The sequence below is a fragment of the Sorex araneus genome, chromosome 1, assembly GCF_027595985.1.
Source record: "Sorex araneus isolate mSorAra2 chromosome 1, mSorAra2.pri, whole genome shotgun sequence".
Taxonomy (NCBI): Eukaryota; Metazoa; Chordata; class Mammalia; order Eulipotyphla; family Soricidae; genus Sorex; species Sorex araneus.
This window is the reverse complement of record NC_073302.1, coordinates 221389096-221415858: the sequence shown is the minus strand read 5'-3', so window position 1 is coordinate 221415858 and position 26763 is coordinate 221389096. Positions and strand designations below refer to the sequence as shown.

General features: G+C 47.1%; 1 protein-coding gene across 2 annotated transcripts; it reads left to right on the top strand.

Annotated features, from left to right (window-relative positions):
- MRPS31 (mitochondrial ribosomal protein S31) lies at nt 1-26478 on the top strand. 2 transcript variants are annotated; one of them, XM_055123820.1, is made up of 7 exons: nt 1-136; nt 3825-4106; nt 7973-8131; nt 10493-10630; nt 15568-15647; nt 18354-18497; nt 26175-26478. In XM_055123820.1, exons 1-7 carry the CDS (start codon nt 54-56, stop codon nt 26402-26404), a joined length of 1116 nt encoding a protein of 371 aa, XP_054979795.1. In that variant the 5' UTR covers nt 1-53; the 3' UTR covers nt 26405-26478. The 2 variants fall into 2 exon arrangements, with proteins under 2 accessions (XP_054979795.1, XP_054979796.1); XM_055123821.1 differs by lacking the exon at nt 7973-8131.
- The last annotated feature ends 285 nt before the right edge of the window (nt 26479-26763 follow it).

Below are 26763 nucleotides of genomic sequence, written 5' to 3'. Positions count from 1 at the left end.
GGGGACGCGGGACGCTTTAGCGGCGGACGCGCTGGTTCCGGCGTCCTGTGGCGATGCTCCCGAGGGTGTCCGCGGCCGTCTGCCTCCGGCCCGGCCCCCGCCTGCCGTGGGGGCCCAGCGCGCCGCTCGCGGCCAGGTACCGGCCCGCAGTGTCCCCCGCGCCCGTGTCCGCGCAGGTGTCCCGGGTCAGCGCGCCGCGGCCGGGGGTCCGTGTCGGCCACGCGCCGTGACCCGCTTTGGCCCCCGCCCTGCGCCGGGAGCCACGTGGGTGGTCTGGCCGGAGCCGGCGGGGGCCGGGGTGGGCTGGTGCGGGCCACGTGCCGGTGCTCCTGTTCCCTCGCGCACCCCGGAAGTGTCCCCGCTGTCCGGGGAGTCCAGGCTCCTGCGCCGGGCGAGACCAGGGCGGAGCTGAGGTGGTCCCGGTGGTCTCTGAAGACTGCTGGCCAGCAGGGGCCAGCGATTAGGAAAGAGCTTGCTTTAGGGGTCACTCCCGGCGGTGCTGGGGGACCCTGTGGGGTGCTGGGAGTCGAACCCGGGTCGCAGGTTCCGGGCATTCGCCCTCCCCGCCGTGCCGTGGCCCCAGCCCCAGGATGTCCCTCCGGAAAGGGGTCAGCCACAGCGGGAGGGGACGCAGAGAGCTTGGCCAGCAGTGGAAACGCGGGGCCGGAGGAGGCACGGCGGGCAGCGCTCTGCCTTGCAGCCGGCCGGCCCGGGTTCGAGCCGCGGCATCCCAGACGGACCCCAGCACCGCCAAGTGCGGCACACACGAAAGGGAGAGTTGCACCGTGACTGGGCTTTTGGGCCCTGTTTTCGGGAACTTTCCGCATATTCCGTGCAGAGATGGCCGGGCCAGCTCGGGCGAGGTTAGCCCCAGAAGTGCCCGGCACCGGCACACGGGCGGAACCGGCGGGACGGAGGAGAAGGGCACGGGGAGAGTGAAGAGATGCGTCAGGGCGGCGCAGTCGGGGTTAGATGAAATACCACTGTAGGCCAGGGATGGGGAGAGCGTCGGGAAGTATCTGGTGGGCTGGTGTTTAGGATACGGGAGATCCGTCTCTTCCATGAGAGGGCGCGCAGGAAATGGGAGGGATGGTCCAGCAGGGAGGGCGTTTGCTTTGCACACTGCTGATGGGACTCTGATCGCCAGCACCACATGTAGTGCTCCTGAGCACCGCACAGGGTGCCCTTCCCCACCACTACCAAAAAGAAAAAGAAAACTATGAGAATGAAAAGCCAGAGAGAAGCCCTTTAGTGTAGTTTTGAAGTATTCACAAGATGCTATTCATGAAAACATCCAGGTGACAAATTAGAGCTTGAATTATTATTAGTAGTAGTAGTAGTAGTATATAGAGTTACTTCCTGTTCTTTTCCTAGAGTTACTTCCTGTAACACCTTGGCAGTCTTGGAGATGTTGAAGTAGGAGTTCTATGAGATTCAGCGACTGATAGCCACCTTATTGTTGTAATTTTAAAATTAATTTAAATTTCACTTAAAATACAGCATTTTCTTTGAGTTATTCCATAATGTTGAATTTTATAATGACGTCCTGTGTAGTGATTATGAAAATGCTACTTGTACAGTTTTTCTAAGTTTTTATGCCTGTGACATTTTTATAAGCACATCAAATAATTTGCTTCAGCATATTTGGAAATAGTCATTTTGCTGTCATTAAAAAGGCTCCAACCCTGCAACTATTGTTTGCTAGGGGTTTCATTTGTTCGTTGTTTGTTTTTTTGGGGCCACACCTGACAGTGCTCAGGGTTTACTCCTGGCTTTGTGCTCAGGGATCACTTGTGTTGGAGTTCAGGGGACCATATGGGATGCCAGGGATTGAGCCCAAGTTGGCCATGTGCAAGGCAAACATTTTACCTGCTGTACTGTCACTCTAGGCCCGTGTTTGCTGATTTTGGAGACCTGATATCGTATTCAACCTGGGGTCTTGAGGATGCAGATTGCAGGATCTCGAGATGCATTATATTAGAATCACGAGGAGTCGGTACAGATCTTTCAGCCCCATTCCAAACTTACAACCAAGAGTCGGCGCTTAAATAGTCTCTGCAGGTGACTCATTTGATTCTCTGTGTTAGATTCACTTACCTGACTCACTGAGTAACAGTTTCTTTTGTAGCCTGGGAATAACAGACACTGCCCTGTAGGATCCTGAGGAATCAGTAGAACGGAACTACTGAGAGGTGGTCCTCTGCGGAACTTGTTAGAAATGCAGACTCTTTAATCCCTCTCAAAGCTAATGAGTTAGAAATCTGGTGAAACCAAATTATCTGTCTGAACAAGTCCTGGGGAATTCCTCCCTCTATTTGTTTGGGCACTGGTGCCTCCACCAGGAGGCTCACTGATGCCCTGCAGTGTCTGCAGAGCGCCCGCAGAGTCACCGTTAGGTGTCACTGGATGTGTGAAGACAATACCTTCTCCCGGAAATGGAAATAACATTGATTTTTTTAAATCTCACAGTATCAACTATTGAAAGGATTTTAGTCTAAAAATAGAATGAGATATGTGGGGAACATAGAATTAGAAAAGCCTGGAATAGTATTTATTTTATAAATAATATAATAGTAGTATTATTTGTGTTGTTCCTTTTCACAGATGTATCTGGTAAAGCAGAATGGCAGTGCTGGCCTTAACCTTCCTTCTGCTTCGTTTTAGCAAAGCCATTAGGTGAAACTTGGTTAAATGGCACAACTTAATGTGAACGTTACCCGGAGGAGAGTTATATGCCGATTTAAAAAATAATCATAGATTAGCCCTTTTATATTGATTTTTCCAAACCATTTAATTATAGCTTCTGGTTTTGATTTTGTGACCACACCTGACAGTGTTGAGGGATTAAACCTGGGTCAGCTGTGTATAAAGCAAGCTCCCTGTACTCTCTCCAGGCCCTCTCTTACACTTCTACTCTTAATATCATATTCAGAGTAAAGACGGCAGTCAGATTTGGGCTTGAGAAGAATAAATTAAAATATAATGACCATGGAGGTGTCTTACAGGGTTTTTATTTATTTTTAATGTTATTTGCAACATAAAAATGGTCTAAAATGGTATTTGTACCTAGCCATGAGAGAAATGGTGACAGCTGAGAGGAGTACCCAGCCACAAGGACCTGGCAGTGTATGTCCCAGCACACGTAGGAGCCATTTGCGGTCTTAGGCCTCAGGAAGCCCTGAATTGTGAGACTTTGGGGGCGGAGTAATAGGACCGAAGCGAGGGCATTTGCCTTGCACATGGCCAACCTGGGTTCAATCCCCAGCACTCCATATGGACCCCTGAGAATGCCAGGAATAATTCCTGAGTACAGAGCCAGGAGGAACCCCTGAACATCAGGTGTGTCATCCATCTCCCCCCCCCCCCCCGCCCAACAAAAAAAAAAAACATGGATAAGTCACTATTCTTTTTTCTGTATTGCAAGATGAGAACATCACAGACCTTGAACTGATGGATGAGAGTATGAGAAAATAAATGTACCTGAACTATATTGCATAAGACTAGGCACATAGTACATGTACAGTAAATGTTAAGATGTTGGTCTAAGTGGTTAACAGTGATTTCTAAAAAATAAAAGGAAGGGGCTGGAGCGATAGTACAGCAGGTAGGGTATTTGCCTTGCACACAGCCAACCTGGGTTCGATTCGCAGCATCCCATATGCCCGAGCAATGCCAGGAGTAACGCTGGTGCATCGCAGAGGGTGACACAGAAAGCAAAAGAATAAATAAATAGAAGGGAAAGACTTGACAATTTCTAAAAACATTTTGAGTCTTTATTATTTTGTAATTTTTGTTGTTCTTTTTTCTTAAATGCATCTTTCCAGGACAAATAATATCCAGAGATATTTTGGCACTACCAGAGTGATTTGTAGCAAGAAAGATGAGCAGTCTGTTCCACCCCAGGAGACTTCCAAGGAGACAGAGGGCAAAGATGGTGTGAAGGAGAAAAAGAAAAAAGACTTGTTGGATATTATTAAGGGCATGAAAATTGAATTAAGCGCACTAAATGTGAGGACGACAAAGCCACCAAGCAGACGACCTGTTAGAACTTTGCCAACTGCAATTGGCAGACCCCGGAAAGCTGCAGAAGATGCCCCAAAGCAGAGGTAAATTGAATTCTAATGGAATATTCTTTAACTTTTAAAGGGAACTTTTAAAGTGACTCTCTTTAACTTTAGTGACGCTTTGTCCTATAGGGGGGGCAAGACATTACTTAAGTGCTTTGTAGATACTGAGTTAATGAAGAATATCATTTTGTAAAGATAGAGGCTAATAAATGCTTGGAAAGCACTGTTACTTGGTGGGTATGTATGTCTATAGTCTACAGGTGGGTACGTATGTTTATAGTCTGCAGGTGGGTGCGTACGTATATTGTCTACAGGTGGGTATGTATGTCTATAGTCTACAGGTGGGTACGTATGTTTATAGTCTGCAGGTGGGTGCGTACGTATATTGTCTACAGGTGGGTATGTATGTATGTAGTCTACAAGCAAAGAACAGATCAGTGATCTAATAGAGGACTCGATTTCTTTCTTACATATTCTGCAGTGATATTAATGCCATTTAATTGACTCTAAATTGATGGCAAATTGTTTGTTTGTATCTTATATGAAGAGAGCATGTCTCTGAAGGACATGTTTTAAATTTTCATTAAGACCAATCCACTGAGGGGCTGGAGCGATAGCACAGCGGGTAGGGCGTTTGCCTTGCAGGCGGCCGACCGGGGTTCGATTCCCAGCATCCCATATGGTCCCCTGAGCACCGCCAGGAGTTAATTCCTGAGTGACCCCTGTGACCCCTGTGCATCACCGAGTGTGACCCAAAAAGAAAAAAAAAAGATTGATGAATGGGGTCCATTTGTTTTGAATTTTCAAAAGGTCTCTTTTGGGGCCAGAGAAAAAAAAACAGGAGTTAAGGCACTTGCCCTGCATTCCCCAACCCTGGTGCGAATCCCTGGCACCGCAGCCTAGGACCCTCGGTGCCCCCAGGACTAAGCCCTGAGCATAATTTCTCTGCCCCCAACAAAACCTAAGTAAAAAGATGCCTTTTAATGATACCTTTTAATACCTCAAACCCCGTTTTGTAAGGAATCCCTTGCGCACAGAATTGGGTTGGTCACTGTCTTTGGTTAGTGTGAGACTGCTGTGACTGTTCTAGACATCGCACTCTTAGTTTCTTTATAATAAGCCCTTATTTATACCCCTCAGAGTTAGCAGATTAAACAGCCAACATTTTGGTTCTTTTGGTTTGGGGGCCAATCTGGTGGTGTTTAGGACTTCTGGCTCTGGGCTCAGGATCACTCCTTTCAGGGCTCAGGGATCGTATATGAGCCGACATCTTTATTGCCATTGTGAGGTGAGCATCCTGTGCTCTGTACTATCACTCCAACCTCCTACCCAGAAGCAGTTTTTATGCATCTGGGTTCGCTGGGTTTGGATGAAACATGAGGACCAAGCTGGTCTCCCCGCTCAAGAGCATTGAGGACCCCATTGGAAGACTTGAAGGGTTGCCCACTCAGGTCTGTGATGGATGCTGGCCACCTGCTGAGGCCGGCAGCAGGACTGTTAGTAGAGCCCCCCGCAGGGGCTTCTGTGGCCTGGGTTCCGCCTCCCCACCTTGGTGGCAGGTTCTGAGGATGAGTGTTGTGAGAGAAAGTGAGCCGGGAGATGTTTGCGTTGTTCCAAATGAGCCTTGGAATCAGATTGGACACCACCACTCTCCTTCTCCTCCTCTTGCTGATTCTTTGTCATCCCAGCAATGGCCAAAAAAGCATTTTCAAAGAGGTGTGAGGTACCCCAGGGTGCCCAGTTTGGGAGCCAAGATTTGATCCCGCTTGGAGCTTCCTCGGAGAGGCCCTGGGACTGTGCCCTTTGGTTTCCTAGAAGCCATCTTGACTGTCGGAGATCTTAACAGAGGGTTTTGCAGTCTCTCCTGCAGCTGTCTTTCTTGTGGTGTGTATGTATGTGTGTCCGTGTGTGTAGAAGAGCAATGCATGTGCTCTTTTGCTCATCACTATGCCGTGGTGTGATCTTCAGACTTGACTTACACGGCTGCAGACTTGGTCTCTGTTTAGAAGCCATCCAGAGGCTGGAGAGATAATACCACTGGTATGACTCGGCTTTGATCCTTAGCTCTCCGTATGGTCCCTTGGCACTGCCAAGACTGAGTGCTGAGCTGAGCCAGGAGTATGCCTTGGGCACTGCTGGTTACAACCCCAAACCGAACAGAAACAAAACAGACGCCATGTCCATTTCAGTTTTACTCGCTGTCTGTAGCTCAGAATGATGTGAATGTTTTCCTTTGGATTCCAGCCTGTCCTGTCTTCTCTCCATGCGACAGTTCTTACATCCCCTCACATTTGCCAGGAGGCACTTTGAGCACTGACGTCTTAGCCAGATCCATCATAAGTGTTTCTCCTGCTTTCCATATTACTGTAAGGAATTCTGAACCAAACACAAGTCGGTTTCTCCAGCCTCTGGTGATATCCATGTTCCCAAGGCCCTCGATGATAGCTGGAGGGTTGTGACACGAAGCCCTCTGGGGCCCTGTGCTCACTAACACTCTCTTCAAGGTAATTACAGTTTTTGTTTTGTTTGGGGCGTCACACCCAATGGTGCTTAGGAGCTATTCCTGGCTCTGCGTTCAGGGATCACTCCTCGTGGGCTCAGGGGATGTTGGGGATCAAACTTCCCACATGCAAGGCAATGCACTGTTGCGATGGCCCCTCTCCTGTATAAGTGCTGTTTGTTAAGGCAGTACAGAACTCCCAGGCATCAGCGTCCTTCCCACTTACTGACTGCTGCATAACGAGTGTTCCCAAAGCATAATGGCCCACAGCAGTCGTCGCACTGGGGTCAGGGATGTGGCTGCCTCGAATGTGGAGTTACCGGGTTTAATCCCCAGTACAGCATCATTCCCCAAGGCCCACCATTTCATGTGGTCCAGCATTCTGATAGCTGGTGGCATAGTCAGATGTCTTGGGAGATGTGAGTGAGAGCTGTGTCACCCTCTCGTGTGACTTAGCTCTCCAAGGTAGGGTATGTGGCTTCTAGGTCGTATGGATCACAGCACCTCCACTGGCTTAAGGGGAGAGGAAGTAGGCGCACACCCACATCCCTTTATGGAGGCTCAGGGGCAAGCCAGGTTTTGTAAGAACATACGGTTTCATTCACTGAGAAATAAAATCTATTTTAAAAGATCTAAATAAAATTTTAAATGCAAATTTTACAACTGAAAAATAGTGTCTGAAATTCAAACTTTTCTAATCTTTACAGAACAGAAAGAGCAAGGAAAGAATTCATAACCTTGAAAACAATGTGTTACGTCTCCCTTTCTCTCCTTTGTTCTGTTAGTGTTGGGGCTCACCACGTTCTTTGTGTTTGTATCTGTCTATTTCCCTGGGGCTTCTCCTTTCCTTGTACAGATAGCTCTTAGGTATTTATTGGAGAACCAGTTTAGTGTTGAAGAAGTTGGTCTTCTGAAACATTCTTGGGTGTTCCTTCTAAACCGAATGATCACCTAGCTAGTGGACTATTCTTGGGCAGATTCTAATACAAATTCCTCATCCCACCACCATTTTATTTTGTTTTTTCTTGGTTTGGGGGCCACGCCCTGCAGTGCTCAGGGCTTCCTCCTGGCTCTGTACTCAAGGATCGTTCCTGTAGGAGTTTGGGATTGGGGCAGGGCGGGGTCACCTGTGACATCAGGGTCAGCCCTGGGTCGGCCACATGCAGGTAAATGTCTTCCCTCCTGCCAGATGGTTTGTTTAAGCTAATCCTGTGCCTCGGTAAATGGCTGTTAAACTTCAGCATTTTCAAGTTTGGATCAGACAGATACCTAATTTTAGGATTCCTGTCTTTCGTGAGAAATTAAATAATGTTTTTGACTGGCCCCATGTTTTCCCTGAAGCGGATTCACTGTCATTAAACTTACCTCAGTGCCCCCTCAGCTTTCTCCCTGGTTTGCTTTGCAGAGGTGAGCCCCTGAGTCCTGAGCTGGTGTCGGCGGTGTCAGCTGTCGCGGACTCTCTCCCCTTTGACAAGCAGACGACCAAGTCGGAGCTGCTCCGGCAGCTCCAGCAACATGAGAAGGAGTCCAGGGCCCAGAAAGAAGGGGAGAGGCCCAGAATTAGGTGAGCGCCTCAGTCTGCCGGGCCTGCCGGCATCTCACAGTAGGCTCTTCCCTGGGGACTGTGGGGAATGTTAGACACACTGGATCCCTGTGTGTAGGTTACATACTTGCATATAAGAGATGGCTCATAAAGTGAACAGCTCAGACTTTTTAAAACTTGTATCTTTAGTAAGACTTCAGGTTTTTGTTTGGTTTCTGAGGGGGCACTGTTTGGGCCTCACCCAGCAGTGCTCAAGGTCACTTCTGATAGTCCCTAGAGGACCATATGTGGTGCTGGAAGTAGAACTGGGGTTGGCACCATGCAAGGCAAACCCTGTGCTATCACTTTGGCCCTAAGACATTAGTCTTTTTAATGCACAGTGAATGCTGGAGAGGTAATACAGCATGTGGGCGCTTGCCTTGCACATGGCTGACCAGGCTTCCCTCCCGCACCCATGTAGTTCGCCACGTCCCTCCAGGTGTGAGCCCTGAGCACCACAGGGTGGGATCCAAAAACCAAAAAAGCTAATTATAAAAATAAGAGCTGAGATATTATTTCCGGCTCTGCACTCAGGAATTATTCCTGGCAGTGCTTGGGGACCATATGGCAAACACCCTACTCGCAACTGAATGGTTAAACTTTAGTTTTGAAAAATTATACTGTTTCCTGTCTCTGAAGAAGAAATAGTAAATTCAGAAAAGCAATCATACATATGTAAAAGGGTAATACAGTTTCTGTGAGATTTTTCCATGTTAAATAACTTAAAAGGGGCTGGAGCAGTAGGACAGCAGGTAGGGCATTTGCCTTGCACACAGCTGGCCCAGGTTTGATCCCCAGCATCCCGTATGGTTCCCCCCGAGCACTGCCAGGAGTCGTTCCTGAGTGCAGAGCCAGGAGTAGCCTGTGAGCATTGCTGGGTGTGTCCCTCCCCCCCCCCATAAATAAATAAATAAATAGCTAGTTTTATGAACAGCAAGGTGAGCATTAGGACCATCCCGTCCTGTTTTCTTACTGTGGTGCTCTGACATCTTTCCCCTCATCCCCTCATCTTCACACTCCTTCTGCCAGGTTTGAATGCTGCCAAAATGAAGTTAGCGGTTATGCTTTGCATTGGAGAGGATCCAAAGACTTGAATGGGATGTGTACCAGATATATCCTCGAAACTTGAATAATACATACAAATGACTAGACTGTCTCTTCTATCACTTGTTCAGGGCCAGGGAGATAGTTACAAGTGCTGAAGTACATGTTGTGCACTCTGTGTGCCCATTTGGAATCCTGTAACTCCATGTTCTCACATGCGTGGCCAGGAGCAAGCCCTGATAACCAGTGTGGGAGTAGCCTCTGAGGACCACAAAGTATGGAGTCCCTGCCCCAGAAATCACTTAGTTTATATTAACGTAATGTAAGGCAGCAACTTAAAGATGCCTAGATTTTAAGAAGAATTTTTAAAGTAGTTGGTATGCACACAGATCTTGATTCCATGTCAATAAATTTCTCTGTATGTTTATTTGTAAGTGGCATGTTTATGTGTTTTTTTGTTTGTTTGTTTTTTGCTTTTTGGGTCACACCCAGCAATGCTCAGGGGTGCCTCCTGGCTCTGCACTTAGGAATTACTCCTGGCTCTGCTTGGGGGACCATATGGGATGCCGGGAATCAAACCCAGGTCTGCTGCTGCAAGGCAACCCACTGTACTATCACTCGGGGCCCTGCATGTTTATGTTTTAAATGAGCACTTGTTTGGTTTTGGCCACACCCAGCCTGGCTCTGAACTCAGGAATTATTCCTGGCAGTGCTCTGGGGATCTTATGGTCAACCCCCTACCTGCCCTACCCCGGCAGGCCCCTAAATGAACATTTTTTAGGAGCATTTTTAAAATACAAAGGAGCGACGAGGAGGTAGAGAAGTGATAGAACTGCCCAGCCTGTGCGGGCCCTGAGTTTGGTCCTGGTACTGCATGGCCCTTGAGCACAGCGCACTGCCCAGGCCAGGTGGCCTTGAGCACCCCGGCCACTCCTAACTAGGTCTGCCGGGAGTGGCCCCTGTTTAAAAAGAGAGAGAAACGTTGTTTATGGAATATGAATCTTCATATTTGACAGTCTTATTTAAACATGGCCTTTTTATTTTGAAGTTGTGCATAGAAATGGGGAAAAATTAATTTGATGCTTACCATGTTTTGGGGGTGGGTGGGAGTGGCCAGGGGCACTGGTGGGGGTGTGGTATCGGAACATTTGTGTGTGTAATTAAAGCCACAGTGCCTGAAGTTTAAAATATATATAGATTTCTTTAAAGACTTAAAGGACAGGAATCTTAAGTTTAAGGTAGTGCCCTTACTGTCCTGTGGCTAAAATGTCTGTTGCTTGACCTTTTTTCTGCCTTTAGCTTTAGTAACCTAATATCAGATATGAAAGTTGATCGGAATGCCACGGCAAGAGTCAGCACAAGGCCGGTGCATCAGATCCAGTTTGACGAAGGCCCTGACCATATTCTGGATGAGAAGACGATCAACGTGAGAAAGAGGTATTCAGACTTTGCAGCCTGGTTGGTCAACCTGCCGACTGCGGTGCCCATTATTGCTGACTCTGCACGTTACAGGTGCCTTTTTATCTTACCTCTTACTCCTCGTGTACCATTTCTGAGGGACGGAAAGATGTTCTGGGTTTCGCCCTCTATTTATGGTACATTTTCCTACAACATTCCTCTGGACCAGCCCTCCCTCTCATTGGCCCACGAGGAGTAGCTCCTTCCTGATTTACAGTAACTGGCACTGGCGGAATTTTGAACAATAGGCATTTTGTGAGCGGAGTTTTCATTCTGTGGCCCTAACAATATGTACTCATATATTCGTCGTATCTCTGTATATACATCTTTCTTCCTCGTTAGGAGACAGAGGAAGGAAGGAAGCGCCAGTGTAGAGCCAGGGGATAGCTCTGAGGCCTGTCGCCCCTGCCTTCTGCCATCCATAACCCTGGCACCAGGCACCCTGCCCCGCCCCCACCCTCCACTGTTCATTGTTCCCCTGGAGGCCTCTGAGTATTGAACTGAGGCCTGAGCAGCTGGGCCAAGCCTCACGTGGCATGGCCCCTGCTCTCCCTGTGCTGTGCTCAGGGGGGAACTTTCTGCCCCACTGCAGCCCACACTCAGCAGCCCAGCAGAAGACCTCCAGGGCAAGGGGACCTTGGCAGTGTGAGTTTAGTGTTTTGCCAGCCAGGGATGAAATCCAGGCAGGGCTCCACTAGCACACACATTTTATTTTTCAGTAGAAAACTGTTAGTGTTTGCAGGAAGTTTCTGTTTTCTCTTTTCTACCAGCCATAAGATAATAGTGGAAGAAGCGGACAGGTACTAGTGTGTTTTAACAAAAGCAAGTCCTCGCTGCATCACTGAGGCATTTTCAATGTGTTTAGATTAATTTTTATTATTCCGGGTACACCTGGTGGTGCTCAGGGATCACTCCTGGAGGAACTTGGGGCCCATATGGCATGCTGCGAATTGAACTCGGGTCAGCTGCATGCAAGGCTTGCAAGCACCTTACCTGCTTTATTATTGCTCTGGCCCTTCTATGGATTTTGTTTTAAGTAAAATCTAAGGACTTGGGTAATTTCCTTCTGCTGTTCAGTAGACTAATTTGTACAGGGAGATTAGAAAAGATGGGTAGCAGTTAATAGTGTTAAGAGGTATCAGTGGTTTGGAAAATTATCTGGATTACTAATTTTAACTATTTTTATTTTGGGGTTTTTAGTAAACACATACCTGGGATTTTATATCAGATTCCTTAAGAATATTTAGCTCTAGGCTGAGAAGACAGTTTGAATTGCTAAGGGTGTGTGCTTAGCATGCCAGAGGCCCAGGATCAGTCCCTAGCCCCTGGAGTGACCCCTGGACAGTGTGGGAGCAGCCCCTAAGCACCAGCAGGTGTAGCCCCAAGACAGACACAGAAGAATATTTTAACTTCAGTCTTCTTTGACTCTTTGAACTGATTCCCTGTAGCTATTCGAATGCTGTAGCATACTTGATTTTGGAAAGTGTGTTTTGAAGTTAGAGGTTTCCAAGGAGAAACTAGTAGGGAAGGGTTGATGTGCGAGAAATGACTCAGATCCTCCACGTACGGTGGGGAGCCAAGTTGCTCACCGATTCCTGACTTGGATGACCCTGAGGTAACCCCGTCTGCCCTGATTCCAGAAATAGGGCTACACCCTGGGCTCAGTCCTGCGGCCGAGGATGGAGACGGGAGAGACACGGGGCAGTGGCCACCTCCACATCAGTGCTGGACTGCTAGCTGCTGCCACGACTCTGCCACGTCCGGAGGCCTGTGCCGACTGCGCTGATGGCCCCTGGTTGTGGGGCTGGGGGTTGCTCCTGAGGGGAGGCTGTTCTAAAGGACTGCGCAGGGCTAGCAAGGCAGACAGACTAAGACGACTGTGTTACATGTGGCCAGCCCCATTCAGTCCCCCGAGCTCCATCAGGAATGATCCCCGAGTACAGCCAGGAATGGCCTCTAACGAAGTTTCTAAAACAATTTTTCTTAGGGGACAGGAGCAATAGTACAGCTGGTAAAGTGCTTGCCTTGCTCGTGGCCTGCCCAGATTTGATCCCCAGCACCTCAGGTGGTCCCCTGAGTACAACTAGGAGTGATCCCTGGGAACTGCTGGGTCTGGCCAAAAAAAAAAAGACATTTGAGGAATAAAAAGAAACATGCATAAACTGTACATATAGAGAATGTGCAGTAAATGTCCACCTTGCCCCTCTGTCAAATATGTAATCACCAGGCAACTGGGGGGCCTCGTGGCTCGCTCTCGTTGCCTGTGTTTGGTGGTCTCGAACCACTTCCCCACCCAGGACGGCCAATGCCATGGGCAGACGAAGGAAGAAACGAGGGCCAGGCTGGTTGGTGATCAGTTGCCATTTATTCCATTCTCCCCACGCACCTGTTCCAATCTCACTGAGCCCCTCATTCTAGTCTCACACTGTCTCCTTCTGTCTCTCCCGCTCATCTCTCCGCCCTCCATCTCACTGCCTGGTCTCGTGCGCTCTCTCTCTCTCTCTCTCTCTCTCTCTCTCTCTCTCTCTCTCTCTCTCTCTCTCTTGCTCGCTCTCGCTCTCTCACTCTCTTGCTCCCCAGCATTAGGGGTAGCACAGTCAACATATCCAAAGCCCTTCCTGATGGCCCATCATGCTCTAGGTTGGAAATACCACCTAGGAGAGTTTCTCCTCTCCTTAGTCCAGAAACTTAATTAACATCTTAGTTAACATCTTAATTCTACTTCCTAATATTAGTTATTTTGTATGGACACAGTAAGAGATACATTAAACTTGTAGGATGACTCTCCTGGGGACATCTTGCTATATATCTCAGACTACAGTGCTCAGGCCAGATTAATCTCTCCTAACCCTAGTAGGGTCCTAATCCAGATGCTACTTTTTGGATCATGACAGAATTTTTCCATGACCATGCTCTTAACTTATAGTTAAGTATGATGGCGCATTTTGATGCCAAGGTAGCTCACAGCTTGTCCTGGGTCCATTCAGTCCCTCGTCAGAACCCTGCTCTTGGGGTGCTAGGAAGTAAGGGCCACTGAGGCTTAAGTAGAGAGAATGGATGCCCAGGAGTGAATATCATTCAGAGTCAGTTAACTCCCAAGTTACAAAAGCACAGCATTAACTGTCTTCCTGTGTCCATAGAGAAAGGACGTTGCTCTGAGTTAATTATGCAGAGGACTTAAGGAGAAGAGAGAAGCAATTTTACAGGTTAACAGAGTTCCTTAGGAGGTAAAGGTAATTGACCAGTTGGGGAAGCTGAGCACAAAGAAAGAGGTTACAAATAAACACAGAGGAATGGGAGCACTGTGAGGGGAGTAACCCAATAAACCTAAGCTCCCTGTGGCAAGACAGAAAGGACAAAGCATTGTTACCCTACTGTCGAGTACTTTTGTGTGTTTTTGTTTGCAGCACCAGGGTTGAACCCCAAGGACTTAACCACAGGAGATATGTCCCCTGCCACTAAGCCACATTCCAGGCCCCCAGCAGGACTTCCTTTGATCCTTTGATCCCATAGTCGACCCACCCACCTGGACCCACCCACCTGTAGGAAGCAGGATGAATGCTGATGGGGAAAGCATTAAGGCACTGAAGACAGCTTGGAGTATCAGTAACTCTGGTTACAGATACCAAATACAGACAAATGTCTCCTACAATGAAACATGTGATTTGACATCACTTGACCTCATTTTAAGGCTGTATTTGTATTTTTTCAATTTAGCAGAAAAAAGATAATTTGATCCAAAAGGATTCAAACACATTTCAAGAATTGCCCCTCCTTTTAATGACTGGAGAAACTGGGGTTTAACAGTTGCCTTAACACCCAGTTTGATCCCTGACACTGTCCATGTGCCACCAGAATCAGATCCCTGAGCACTGACAGTGTGACCCATATCCCCCAAATTAAATTAACCACCCCCTTTTTATGAACTGATTTTAAATGTGCCAGTAAATTTATTCAAGGGTGCAAATTTATACCCAAAACATTTGATTAAAGTAGACCAGGAAGAAGTTCCCTGTTAGCTCTCTGACATTAATTTCAATAGTTAATTAAAAATAATTATGTGTGCAGAGGGTTAATCATTTTAAAAATGTAAGATGATTGCTTCACCCACCATAGGGTTTTGATTTGTCTTTTATAATTTTAATTAAACATTACAGTGTTTTCTGTGCTTAAACTCAAACAAGTGTTCACTTTTTTTTTTTTTTTTTTTTTTTTTGCTTTTTGGGTTACACCCAGCAATGTACAGGGGTTACTCCTGGCTCTGTACTCAGGAATTACCCCTGGCAGTGCTTAGGGGACCACATGGGTTGCTGGGAATCTAACCTGGGTCCGCTGAGTGCAAGGCAAACGCCCTACCCGCTGTGTTATTGCTCCAGCCCCAAGTGTTGACTTTAATATGTTTAACTTAATATTTTCTTGATATTTTTCTACAACATTGGATTTTCTAAATTTTGTTTGTTCTGATACTGGGCTTACCCTGCAGTGTTCAGGGCTTTCTGCCGTCTCTGCCCTCGGATCATTCTTGGCAGGAGTGGGGACCACACGGGATGCCAGGACTGAACCTGGTCGGCTGTGTGAAAGCAGATGCTCTACCCACTGTACTATCTCCTGCCCTGGATTTTCTAAATTCTTCATATTGAATGTGTTAATTTAAAATTGTGACAAATTATGCTAACCTTTACAATAAGGTGTTTGGGGGATTAAACTGCTCTCACAGTTTTATGTATTATGAGGCAAAAATCAAAGTGCATTTTCCCCTATTTCAGTCAGTGTTCTTGCAGTCGTGAGAGATCAGTCCGAGTAGTGTAGGTCCGTGGGTTTATTTGAAATTGTAGACCAACTAGTTCATGTAAAAACTTCTCATAAACATTTTGTTGACTGTGTATAAGTGTTTGTTAAAATTGTTTTCTTTTTAGTATTCAGAGAAGTATGTCCAAGGGGAAGAGACTTAACATTTTCGAGCTGAAGACAGATACTGCAGAGGCACCTGGAGCAGGTTTGTCAAGAAAAGATCTCCGGGGCCCGAGATGGTCCTTGCTGGGGCCGACCTGGGCCCCCTCCCTGGCATCCCTCATGGCCCCCCAACCATCGCCAGGACTAATTCATGAGTGCAGAGCCAGGAATAAGACCTGAGCTTGGCCAGGGTGGCTCAAAACAGAGCTGAAGGGAAGGGGGAAGGGAGAGGAAGAAAGGAAGTCCAGTCTTTGGTGCTCTAGAAATGTATGCCGTCTTTCCTTCTTGCCGGAGTTTCTGAGTGCTTGAGAGCACACTGGCTGGGCATTTGGCGATCTCGTCTTGTCGCTAGCTTGGCTCATGCTTATGTAGCTCCCTGTTGTTCTTGGTTTTGGTCTGTCTGGAGTACGGTGCACTCTAACCCTAGGGTTATTGGCCTTCTGCCCCCTGAAAAGAAAACAGAAACAGCCCAGTTCTCCCCTAGAAATATCTTGGGTTTTTTGTTTGTTTGTGGCCACAGCCAGCAGTGTTTCGGGGGTTCTTCCCAGCTCTGTATTATTTGGGCCAAGCTGTGCAGAGGCTCGCACCCTCCAAGCACGCCCCCCGCCCTCTGAGCTCTCTCTCCTACCCGAGAAATTGGGGCACTTGCTGCCATCCACCAGGTGAGGCACTTGGATTTTTGAAGGATCTTGCTTCCTTCTGTGTTCAGCTTTGTAATTTTTAAGTCTCAAATCTTATTTGCAAAACAGAAATACTGAAATTAAAGGAAAAAATATCCATTTTATTAAAAAAGTAGAACATTATTCCAATAAAGAAAATTCTGTACAAATTTATGAAAGTGGACTCAAAGCCAGTCCTGTTCTAGTGAGTGGTAACTGCACGAGTCTGAGGCGTGCCTTGTTGCCAGGGAGACGCACTGTACAAGCTTCCACTTGACGTTTGGTGACTTTCCCTCCCGTCGCCAGTCGTGCCTGACCCTGAGCTGGCGTCCAGTAATCCCACTGGCCCACTGAGCCTTTCCGCCCCAGGCCTGCCAGGTTCTTCGATGTTGCAGAGGGTCTGGCCACGAATTCCTCCTGCTGACTCCGGCGTCAGCCCATCGAGAGAGATTGTGCCACAGTGGGAAGAGTTTGGGTGCTGGGTACACCTCAATCCATGTTTCAGTTCTGCTCTAGGACCCTCTCTGAATTTCTCTTTTTCAGCATATAAAGTAGGTGTGATGCAAACATTTTGAGGGCTAAATAAGGAAATAGAAATCTTAAGCAAAGGGTCATAGGCGTGCAGGAAGTGTTGATAGCTACTCAGCAGTGTAACAATAGCAGTCATGATGGAAAGGACATGGGTCAGTGTCCGCTGAAGACATCCTTTAAATATGACCAGGACAAATAAATAATTTATTGTTATAGTTGCTCTGGAGATATGGCTCATTAGCCCTCTTCAGTCATTGTTTCTCTGCATCAGATGTCCTAGACCAACGTACTCAATGTCCAGCAGTCATTGTGTAGGGACCAGGTGAGTCTTACACCCCAAAACTCATATAAATCAGGCAGGCAGGGCACTTTCTTTGCATACAGCCAACCCGGCTTCCATCTCCGTCCGGCACCCCATATGGTCCCCTGAGTGATCTGGCTGATCTGGCTGCCAGGAGTGATCCCTGAGCACTGGCAGGTGTGACCCTCAAAATAATAGCAACAAAGAAAAAAAAACCCAATTCAGAAAGAGCACAGTAGGAAAAACGAAGCTTCTCCTGGGAGAATGAGTGAGCTGGGAGCCGGTGCAGCCCCCGCCAGACGCCGTGGAGCTTGGCTCGGCAGTCACCTCTGTCCCTGTCAGACAGTGACGCCAGAGGTTTGAGAGTTACCAGTACTGTTGCTTCTGTCAGGACTTTGTCTAGTAGCAGGGGTCTGTATGGATGCACCTGTGTTCACTCACCTTCGGCGAATGTTTCGATGGTTCCATTTGTCCCTTTTACAAAGTTAGCTGCTTGAGCTTTCAGGTACAGGTCTTTGTGTTGTTTCCTTTGGGGGTTATTATCCAGGGCACAGCATTAACTATCATCAGCTGTTTAAGAAACTGTACAGCCCTTTTCCACAGTGTTGTGCCGTTTTACCATCTCACCGGCAGTGGCTAGTAGGAATATGACTTGTTGGGTTTCCAAATAAAAGATGTCTTCTCTTCTACAGAAATCACTCAGCACCCCCCAACTTTACCTAGTGTAAATAAGGAAACCGAAAGTGCTCCCTATTGTGCCGGAAGCCACTCCTACTCCCCCCCCACCCCGGACTTCGGACAGGGTTGGGTACCGCCCGTTTGAGGGGAGCATTGCTCCAGAGGCTGCTTGCCTGGCTTGCTGTGATTCTAGCTGTAGTCTTATATATTATATCTGTTTCAGTGGGGCTCTCAAAGATGGAACTACTGCTGAATTAGGAGCATCAGCTGGAAATGTAAGACCACATCAGAGTTAATCATAGCACTTAAACATTTTTTTAAAAAAACTTTTTGTCCCCCTTTGTGGGCCACACCTGCCTGTGCTCAGGGCTTACTCCTGGCTCTGCACTCAGAAATTACTCCAGGTGGGACCATATGGGACACTGGGGATCAAACCCAGGTGGGCCACATGCCAGGCAGGTGCCTATCCTCTTCACTCTGCCTACTGTATTACCCACCGCTCCAGCCCCTAATCATAGCACTTTCTAAAAGGAAGCTACCTACTTTGACTTGTGCTTATGGACATATCTTTGTTACACAGACGAAGCCCCTACACTCTGGGATGTGGAGTTTGCTAAGCAGTTGGCCACAGTAAGCCAGCAGCCCTTTCGGAATGGTTTTGAAGAGATGATCGAGTGGACCAAGGAAGGGAAACTGTGGACGTTTCCGATTGACAATGAAGCTGGTAAGTCAGAACTGCAGAGGTTTGGTGAAATTCAGTAATTGGATAATCCTTGGCATGTGCTCTGTTACAGGATCTGAACATTTGCATCAGTGTCAAAACTGGAAAAATAGTTCTTCCTGTCCTGAAAGAAATCTAACAGTTACTTATAAAAGAATATTAAAGTTGTACTTAATTATAGGTGTTTGAGAAGGAAAATGAAGAAGTAAAATTATATGCTAAATGTATCATGAATTTCTTTTAATGAGTGTTGAAAACTCCAAATGAGGATAGTTGCTAAGATTATCTGGAAATCTAACATATTTAAATATTGGATTAGAAGATAAATTCCATTTTGGAGAATATTATAGTTGTTATGCTTGTGGTATCTTGTATTTGCAAAACCATTGCATTAATGAGGTGCAGGGTATTTCTACATAAAGCCAATTAAAGCAAAAAATGCTAGGAGGCTTTGAAATTCCATTGAACTCCGTGGCTTATGTACTTAGATGCTTTAAACTGATAGTAAATATTACCTAACTTCCTGGGGATTTTTTTCAAGAATGGTAGCTCTTCCTCCATTCAAAGGAAGAGCAGTATAGCCACATCACTACTTACTATTTATTCTTTGGCGAACCCACTTTGTCATCAGTTAAATGTGTGTATTGAGTTCTGTAAATTGGGTGTGTGTGTACTATAATCTGAGCTTGTCTTGAGGCCCCACCTGGTGGAACTCAAGGCTTACCCTCCTGACTTTTGCTCAGGGATCACTCCTGTAAGTGCTTTAAGGATTCCTTTAAGGATTCGTATGTGATGGCGAGGGTTGAACCCTCCAGGCTATATACAAGGCAAGCGCCTTTCCTGCTGTGTTCTCTTTAGTTTGGAGAGAGCTGTGTACTGCTTTTTGTTTGTTTGCTTTTGGGGCCACACCCAGCAGTGACTGGGGCTTAGTCCTGGCTGTGCACTCGGGGTGGGGCACAGGGACCATAGGGGGTACTGAGGACTGAACCCTGATGGGCTGCATTACAAGACTCCAACCCCAGATTTTTAAACCTTAAAATATTAGCAAGGATACTATATTTTCTCAGAGCTACCCAGTAAGGTGGTAGAAAAGCATGTCATTAGTGGTACAATGTCATCGATAGTTTTAACACTTAATTTTTTCAAAATCTTGAGTGTTCTAATCCCTCAGCAGTTTAATCAGAGCCTGAGGGGTAGCACGGCAGGTAGTGTTTTTGCCTTACACACAACCGACCCGGGTTCAATCCCCAGCATCCCATATGATCCCTGTGCCCTGCCATGAGTGATCCCTGAGTGCAGAGCCAGGAGTAACCCCTGAGCACTGCCAGGTGTGACCCAAAAAAGCAAAGGAAAAAAAGAAAATTTAATCTTAATCTTAATTTTTGACCTGATCATTATTTTTCTTTCCTTTTTTTTTTTTTTTTTTTTTTTTTTTTAAGAAAGGTTAAGGAAGAATACATTATTTCAGCCTGGCTGTGGAGATAAGTGTGACATGCATCCATGCGCACATGTTACTGATGCATCATGGTCAGAGGGGCAGCGTCTCTTTCTGACTGTGGCAGTTGTTATCTGGATGGAGAGTAGGAACAGAGCTTTGCACACTTTCTCACTTTGATCACTCCCCACAGCACACGCGTAGGGAATTCTTAGTACTGGGAGAGACTCGGACCAGAGAGAGCCTTAAGTGCTTTAGTGACTTTATTTCTTACTCTGGATCTTTCAGATTGATAAGCTAGGCTCTCTCTGCTGATACTAGCTTCAGGAATACCCATGAGCTGTCTTTGTGTCCCAAATGAAAGCTGTTTTTAAAATGCTAAGAGTAATTTTTAATATGGAGACCCGATGGGACAAAAATAGCCCCATCCTGGGTAACAGTCACCCTTTTGTTTTGATTCTTCAGCTGGCTTAAACTTTTCCACTTCTGCTGTGACACCCTTTGATATTTGTGGAGAACATGCTGTAGTCTGAGCTCGTGAGAAGAGTCTGAAGTTTGAGATTACCATAAAAAGAGGGTTTAGATGAGGGTTTCAGCCTGGAGAACATGGGGCGTATAAAGATAATGGGTACCTGGCGGCTGCAGCGCCTGTCAGTTGTTGGCGTGAGACTGGCAGCGTCCAGTCACCAGCAGTGACAGAGAGCAGTTGTGCAGTAAAATCTGACCTCTATGTATACACAGCATCCATAACATCATAAAAAATAAAGAGAGCTTACTTCCGTGTATCAACAAGGAAAAATAAATTCAAGATATGACATTAAGTCAGAAAAAAAGTACTGCAGGGCCAAACTTTTTAAGTGGAAAAGTTTAACAGTTGTGCAGAGAGTGGGCGAGACTTGGTCTGCCTTGTGAAAGTCCCGTTGTGGCATGTAACTGCATTGCCCCGGTTGTCTGCAACCCCGTATTTAGGGCTGTATTTACTAATAGGTCGTTGCTTTCAGTCTGTTTTCCTTGTTGTGTGTCTCCCAAGTGTTGCTCAGGAGGCCCGGGGCCTCTCCCCTTGACGCTTGGTCAGCCAGGCTGGTGCTTCAGTACCGGGCTCAGGATGTGGTGCTGGAGAGGGCCAGGGTCACTTCCGGTCAATGTGGGCCACCAGCGTTGTTGCACTCTACAGTGCCCCGGGAGGCCATGCAGTGCTGGGGTGCACACTGGGGTCCTAGACGTGCAGAGCACGCACCCCTTGCCCCTGTCCTGTCTCCCAGCCTCTGATGGAAGTTTCTCTAGAGGCCACTCCAGTGGTGTGGGCCCAGCGCCCACTCGCCTTGCGCCATGTGGGGCAGGATACAGGGCTAGAAATTCATTTTTCTTTCTTTTTTTATAGTGGGGGGAGAGAAGGTAGGGGCCACACCCAGTGGTGCTCGGGTCACTCCTGGCTCTGCGTTCAGGATTCACTCTCCCAGTGGGCTCGGGGACCATATGGGGTGCTGGGGATTGAACCTGAGCCAGTGGCATACAAGGCAGGCGCCCTCCCCTCTGTCCTGTCGCCTGGCCCAGTCCTCTCGGCTACGTTATATGCTCAGCCACCCACGTTCTCTTTGGCCCTGCAGTACTTTTTTTCTGACTTAATGTCATATCTTGAATTTATTTTTCCTTGTTGATACACGGAAGTAAGCTCTCTTTATTTTTTATGATGTTATGGATGCTGTGTATACATAGAGGTCAGATTTTACTTTGTCTCAATAATGTTGTAAAATAAAACTTTTTACTTCTATCCTGTGGTTTTCTATTGTATAAATGCACTGGAAATGATTTTATTGTTTTGGGTTTTTTGTTTTGTTTTTTTTTGGGGGGGGGTCACACCTGACAATGCACAGGGGTTACTCGTGGCTCTGCACTCAGGAATTACCCCTGGCAGTGCTCGGGGGAACATATGGGATGCTGGGAATCGAACCTGGGTTGGCCGCATGCAAGGCAAACGCCCTACCTGCTGTGCTAGTGCTCCAGCCCCCTATTTTACCATTTTCTTTCTGATCAATGAAGGTGTAGTGAATTTTTATACATGTCTATTTGTATATATTTGAGTTCTTTTAGTTTCCAGAAGAAGCAAACAATAGGTATATATTTTGCTTAATTTTAATTTGTTTGGCTGGGGACCACCCCTGACTGCTCAGGACTCACTCCTGGCTCTGTCCTCCTCTCTGGGAGAGATCCAGGGTCCGTACGTGCTGGGGACTGACCCCGGGTCAGCTGAGTGCAAGGGAAGCACCTTACCCTTTACTGTTTCTCCAGTCCTGCAAAAGCGTATTTTAATTGCAGTATTTACACATTCTCTTCTAAAAAAATACTTACCTGTCCCCTAATTACCTGGAGATCCTGTTCTTCATATCCAAACTAACACCGAATATTAATTTTTTAATTCTTATTTAAGGGCAATAGTGGTATCATTGTGGGGTGTGGGCTATGGGAGCCATATCCTGGCAGTGCTCGGGGGCTACTCCTGGCTCCGTGCTCTGGGGGCAAATCCAGACCACTGCCGTGCAAGCATTTGCCCTAGCCCTTGGGTAGCCCTGGCTACCCCCTGCACCCCCGCCCCCCATCAGGTCATTGATGTTGCGACATTTGGTGGGGACTGAGTTGGGGGCCACACCTGGAGGTGCTCAGGGCCTTATTTCCAGTGTGTGCCAGGGACCATCTGGGATGTCAGGGAATCTAACCTTGGTCGACCATGTTCAAGGCAAGCACCCTACCCGCTGTGCTGTCTCTGTGGCCTGATACTTCTAACACTGAATTTCTGAGAATGGGGCCTGGAGAGATAGTACAGTGGGTTCTTGCCTTGCATGCAGCCGACCTGGGTTGGATCCCCAGCGCCTCATACGATCCCCTGAGTACCACCAGGAATGATCCCCAAAGTCGCCAGGTGTAGTCAAAAAGAATTTCTGAGACTGGGAAACCCATCCTGCTCGTCAGGCATTATTGAAGCCATGGTTGGCACCGTCGATGTGCACTGGACTCTCAGAAGCCGCAACGGAAAGACCTGAGACGCGCTGCCCCAGGAATGCTTTCCCTGGCGTGGGATGATTCGGAGTGGCCCCCAGGAGTAGGAAAGTCAAGTCAGGACAGGGCATTCTGAGTCTGAGGAAGTCTCAGCAGCGCTCTAGAACCAACTGTGTGTTCGTCTTCACTGTGTGACCAGCCATTCGAAAACTCAGTGAAAGTGACTGGCTTTGTTCTTGTGGGTTTCCTGGCTGGTTGGGTGGGGGGGTGTAGGGCTTCTCTCGGGGGCTGTGTGTGTCGGGGGAGATGGGGTACCTGGGCTGTGTTGCCCATCCTCCTGCAGGCTAGCTCGGGCTTGTTCCGTGGCTGCAGCACAGGGGCAGCAAGTGTCGATGTGCAGGTGCTTTCCGGGCTTAGCCTCATCTTGTGTTTGGAGAGACTCCACTGCCGAAGCAGGTTCCTCAGTCAACTCCCAGATTCAAGTGTTGAAGAAACAGGCTCCGTCTGTCTCTGCGAAGAATGGCCAGGTTCCCTGGAAGGGGCAGGTGTACATGAAGGCCATGATATGACAGCTTGTGACAGTATGCCACATGGGGTTATTTTTGACAGGTTTTAGGTTTTACAAAAATAGTGCTAAAGATCTCTTAACTGCTCAGAATGTACTAACATGTCAGTAACAGAATCATTCAAAGTGTTAGAAAATTTCAAAACCTTTTGGGATCAGGCTGGAGCCGTAGTACAGAGGGTAGGGTGTGGCTGCCCTGGCTTCACACCCAGCACCCCATAGTCAGTCCCCTGAGCACTGCCGGGCGTGATTCCTGCCTGCAGAGCACCACCGGTGTAGCCTCAACAGAAACAACAGCATGTGGATTCACGACTTGTTAGGAGAAATGATGAATGTCCCATTTGGCCTTTACCAATTTAACCTCAGTAGTAACCTCCTGCATCCCTCTGGTACAATAACTGCTCCAGAGCTGGCGTTGGTGCATCCTTCAGCCCGCGGTGACCGTATCTCCCGCCCGCCCCCCGTGTGGAGGGAGGCATGCTTGGCGCCTGCTCCTCAGCCTCACCCAGTCTGTTCGCTGTTTCCATCAGATTCCATTTAAGGAAAAATATATAAGGGCCAGAGTGACAGTTTAGTGGGTAGGGTGGTTTGCCTTGCATGTGGCCAACCTGGATTCAATCACTGGCATCCCATATGGTCCCTTGAGCACTGCCAGGAGTAATTACTGAGTGCAGAGCCAGGATTAACCCCTGAGATCGCCAGGCGTGACCCAAAAAGCCAAAAATATATATACAGATGGAATCGTACAGTATGTCATCTTTGATGGCTAAGCTTTTTCATTGCATGATGAAATTTATCCAAGTTGTGGAATAGTAATTGTTTTTGTCTTATTTTGTTTTAATTTATTGCTGAGTGTTCCATATTTTCTTTGTACTGTGTAACCATTCACCTGAATGTACTGTTGAACAGTTTGCATGATAGACTTCTGGGCTGTTACCCGAGTTCAGGTGCTGTGAATACTCATGTTTAGATGTTTATGTTACTATTTCTTGTGGATGAATACTTGGGACTACAGTTGCTGGATCTTCTGGTAATTGCATATTTATTTTTTAATAGAAATTTTTGTTTTTCCAAATGGATATTTTATATCCTATTACCAGTGAATGAATGATCTAATTTCTCCTCATTCTTACTATTTTTCACATGGTTGGAAGTTTCATGGGTTTACGTAGTGTTTTGTTCCATACTGTTCTCTCTTTATTGGGTTTTGGACACACTCAGAGGTGTTCAGGGGACCATGTGTTACGGGGGGTCAGACCTGGGTCAGCAATATGCGAAGGAAGCATCGCTCCGATTCCCAAAGGAAGCATATCTCCAGTTTCCAAAGGAAGCATCTCTCCAGTTTCCAAAGGAAGCATCTCTCCAGTTCCCAAAGGAAGCATCTCTCCAGTTCCCAAAGGAAGCATCTCTCCAGTTCCCAAAGGAAGCGTCGCTCTGATTCCCAAAGGAAGCATCTCTCCAGTTCCCAAAGGAAGCACCGCTTCAATTCCCAAGGAAGTATCTCTCCAGTTCCCAAAGGAAGCATCTCTCCAGTTCCCAAAGGAAGCATCTCTCCGATTCCCAAGGGAAGCATCTCTCCAATTCCCAAGGAAGCATCTCCAATTCCCAAAGGAAGCATTGCTCCAGTTCCCAAAGGAAGCATCTCTCCAGTTCCCAAAGGAAGCACCGCTTCAATTCCCAAGGAAGTATCTCTCCAGTTCCCAAAGGAAGCATCTCTCCAGTTCCCAAAGGAAGCATCTCTCCGATTCCCAAGGGAAGCATCTCTCCAATTCCCAAGGAAGCATCTCCAATCCCCAAAGGAAGCATTGCTCCAGTTCCCAAAGGAAGCATCTCTCCAGTTCCCAAAGGAAGCACCGCTTCAATTCCCAAGGAAGTATCTCTCCAGTTCCCAAAGGAAGCATCTCTCCAGTTCCCAAAGGAAGCATCTCTCCGGTTCCCAAAGGAAGCATCTCTCCAGTTCCCAAGGGAAGCATCTCTCCGATTCCCAAGGGAAACATCTCTCCGATTCCCAAAGGAAGTATCATTCTGATTCCCAAAGGAAGCATCTCTCCAGTTCCCAAAGGAAGCATCTCTCCAATTCTCAGTGGTGTTTGTTTTGTTTTGCCTTGGGACCACACCTGGTGGTTCTCATGGCTTATTCCTGGTCTGCATTCAGGGGACACTCCTGGCAGGGCTCAGGGATCAAGCCTGGCTCAGCTGCTTGCAAGACAAGCTCCTAACTAGCTGTGCCGTCTCTCCAGCCTCTCACGCATGTTTTAGTCCTGGTGCTTGCCACAGGTTGTGCCCCCTTTTTAAGTTGTGCCACGTGCACCCACACCCACACACTCTGCTGTCTGGTGTGGCCAGAAGTTACTTGCCATGAGGGATCAGACTGAAGAATTGTCAGGCTGACTGATCGGCGCTGTGGCAGCACCGGTTAGACTGGTAGCCTAGGTAGTAGGGCAGGTGCTTTAACCACCAAGTGTGCTCCCAGCCCAGGAAGATGGCATTTTAAGTCTCTAATGATATGGGAGTTCTTGCTCAGTTGATATCATTTACCCAGACACAGAGTTGGTTTATTGGTGAGGAAACCCTTGTCTGACTCAGCTTCTTTTCTTAACTGTAGTGCTGTTACCTGAGTAATGTTGATTTTATGATGTAAGATTTGCGTTCAGAATTACAGTGTATCTTTTTTCTTATTTCCAAGGTTTTGATGATGACGGTTCAGAATTTCATGAACATATATTTCTGGATAAATACCTGGAGGATTTTCCAAAACAAGGACCCATTCGCCACTTCATGGAGCTGGTGACCTGTGGCCTTTCCAAAAACCCATATTTGAGTGTTAAACAGAAGGTGGAACACATAGAATGGTTTAGAAATTATTTTAACGAAAAACAGGATATTCTAAAAGAAAGTGGCATTCAGTTCAGTTAATGACTATGGAAATTTTTTATCTCAAGCTCATGGAAATAGGCATATCACTAAATAAATTCTACTGGAAATTTTTCTATATTGTGTTCATTTTTATACCTGATTTGAATGGTCTAAATGTTAAATTGTCTAAATGTATATAATGGTAACTAAATTTTTTTTTAATTTTATTGATTCACTGTGAGATAGTTACAAGATTTCATGTCTGAGTTACAATCTGACAATGATCAAACACCCATCCCTCCACCAGTGCACATTCCCCACCACCAATATCCCCAGTACGCCCCCCTTTCTCACCCTCCCCATGCCTCCATGGCAGACAATATTCCCCATACTCTCTCTACTTTTAGGCATTATGGTTT

Coding starts and splice junctions, on each gene's coding strand:
- MRPS31 (XM_055123820.1), top strand. CDS start 54: ATGCTCCCGAGGGTGTCCGCGGCCGTCTGCCTCCGGCCCGGCCCCCGC. Junction 4,107..7,972: donor GAAGATGCCCCAAAGCAGAG/GTAAATTGAATT, acceptor TTTGCTTTGCAG/AGGTGAGCCCCTGAGTCCTG. Junction 18,498..26,174: donor TCCGATTGACAATGAAGCTG/GTAAGTCAGAAC, acceptor CTTATTTCCAAG/GTTTTGATGATGACGGTTCA.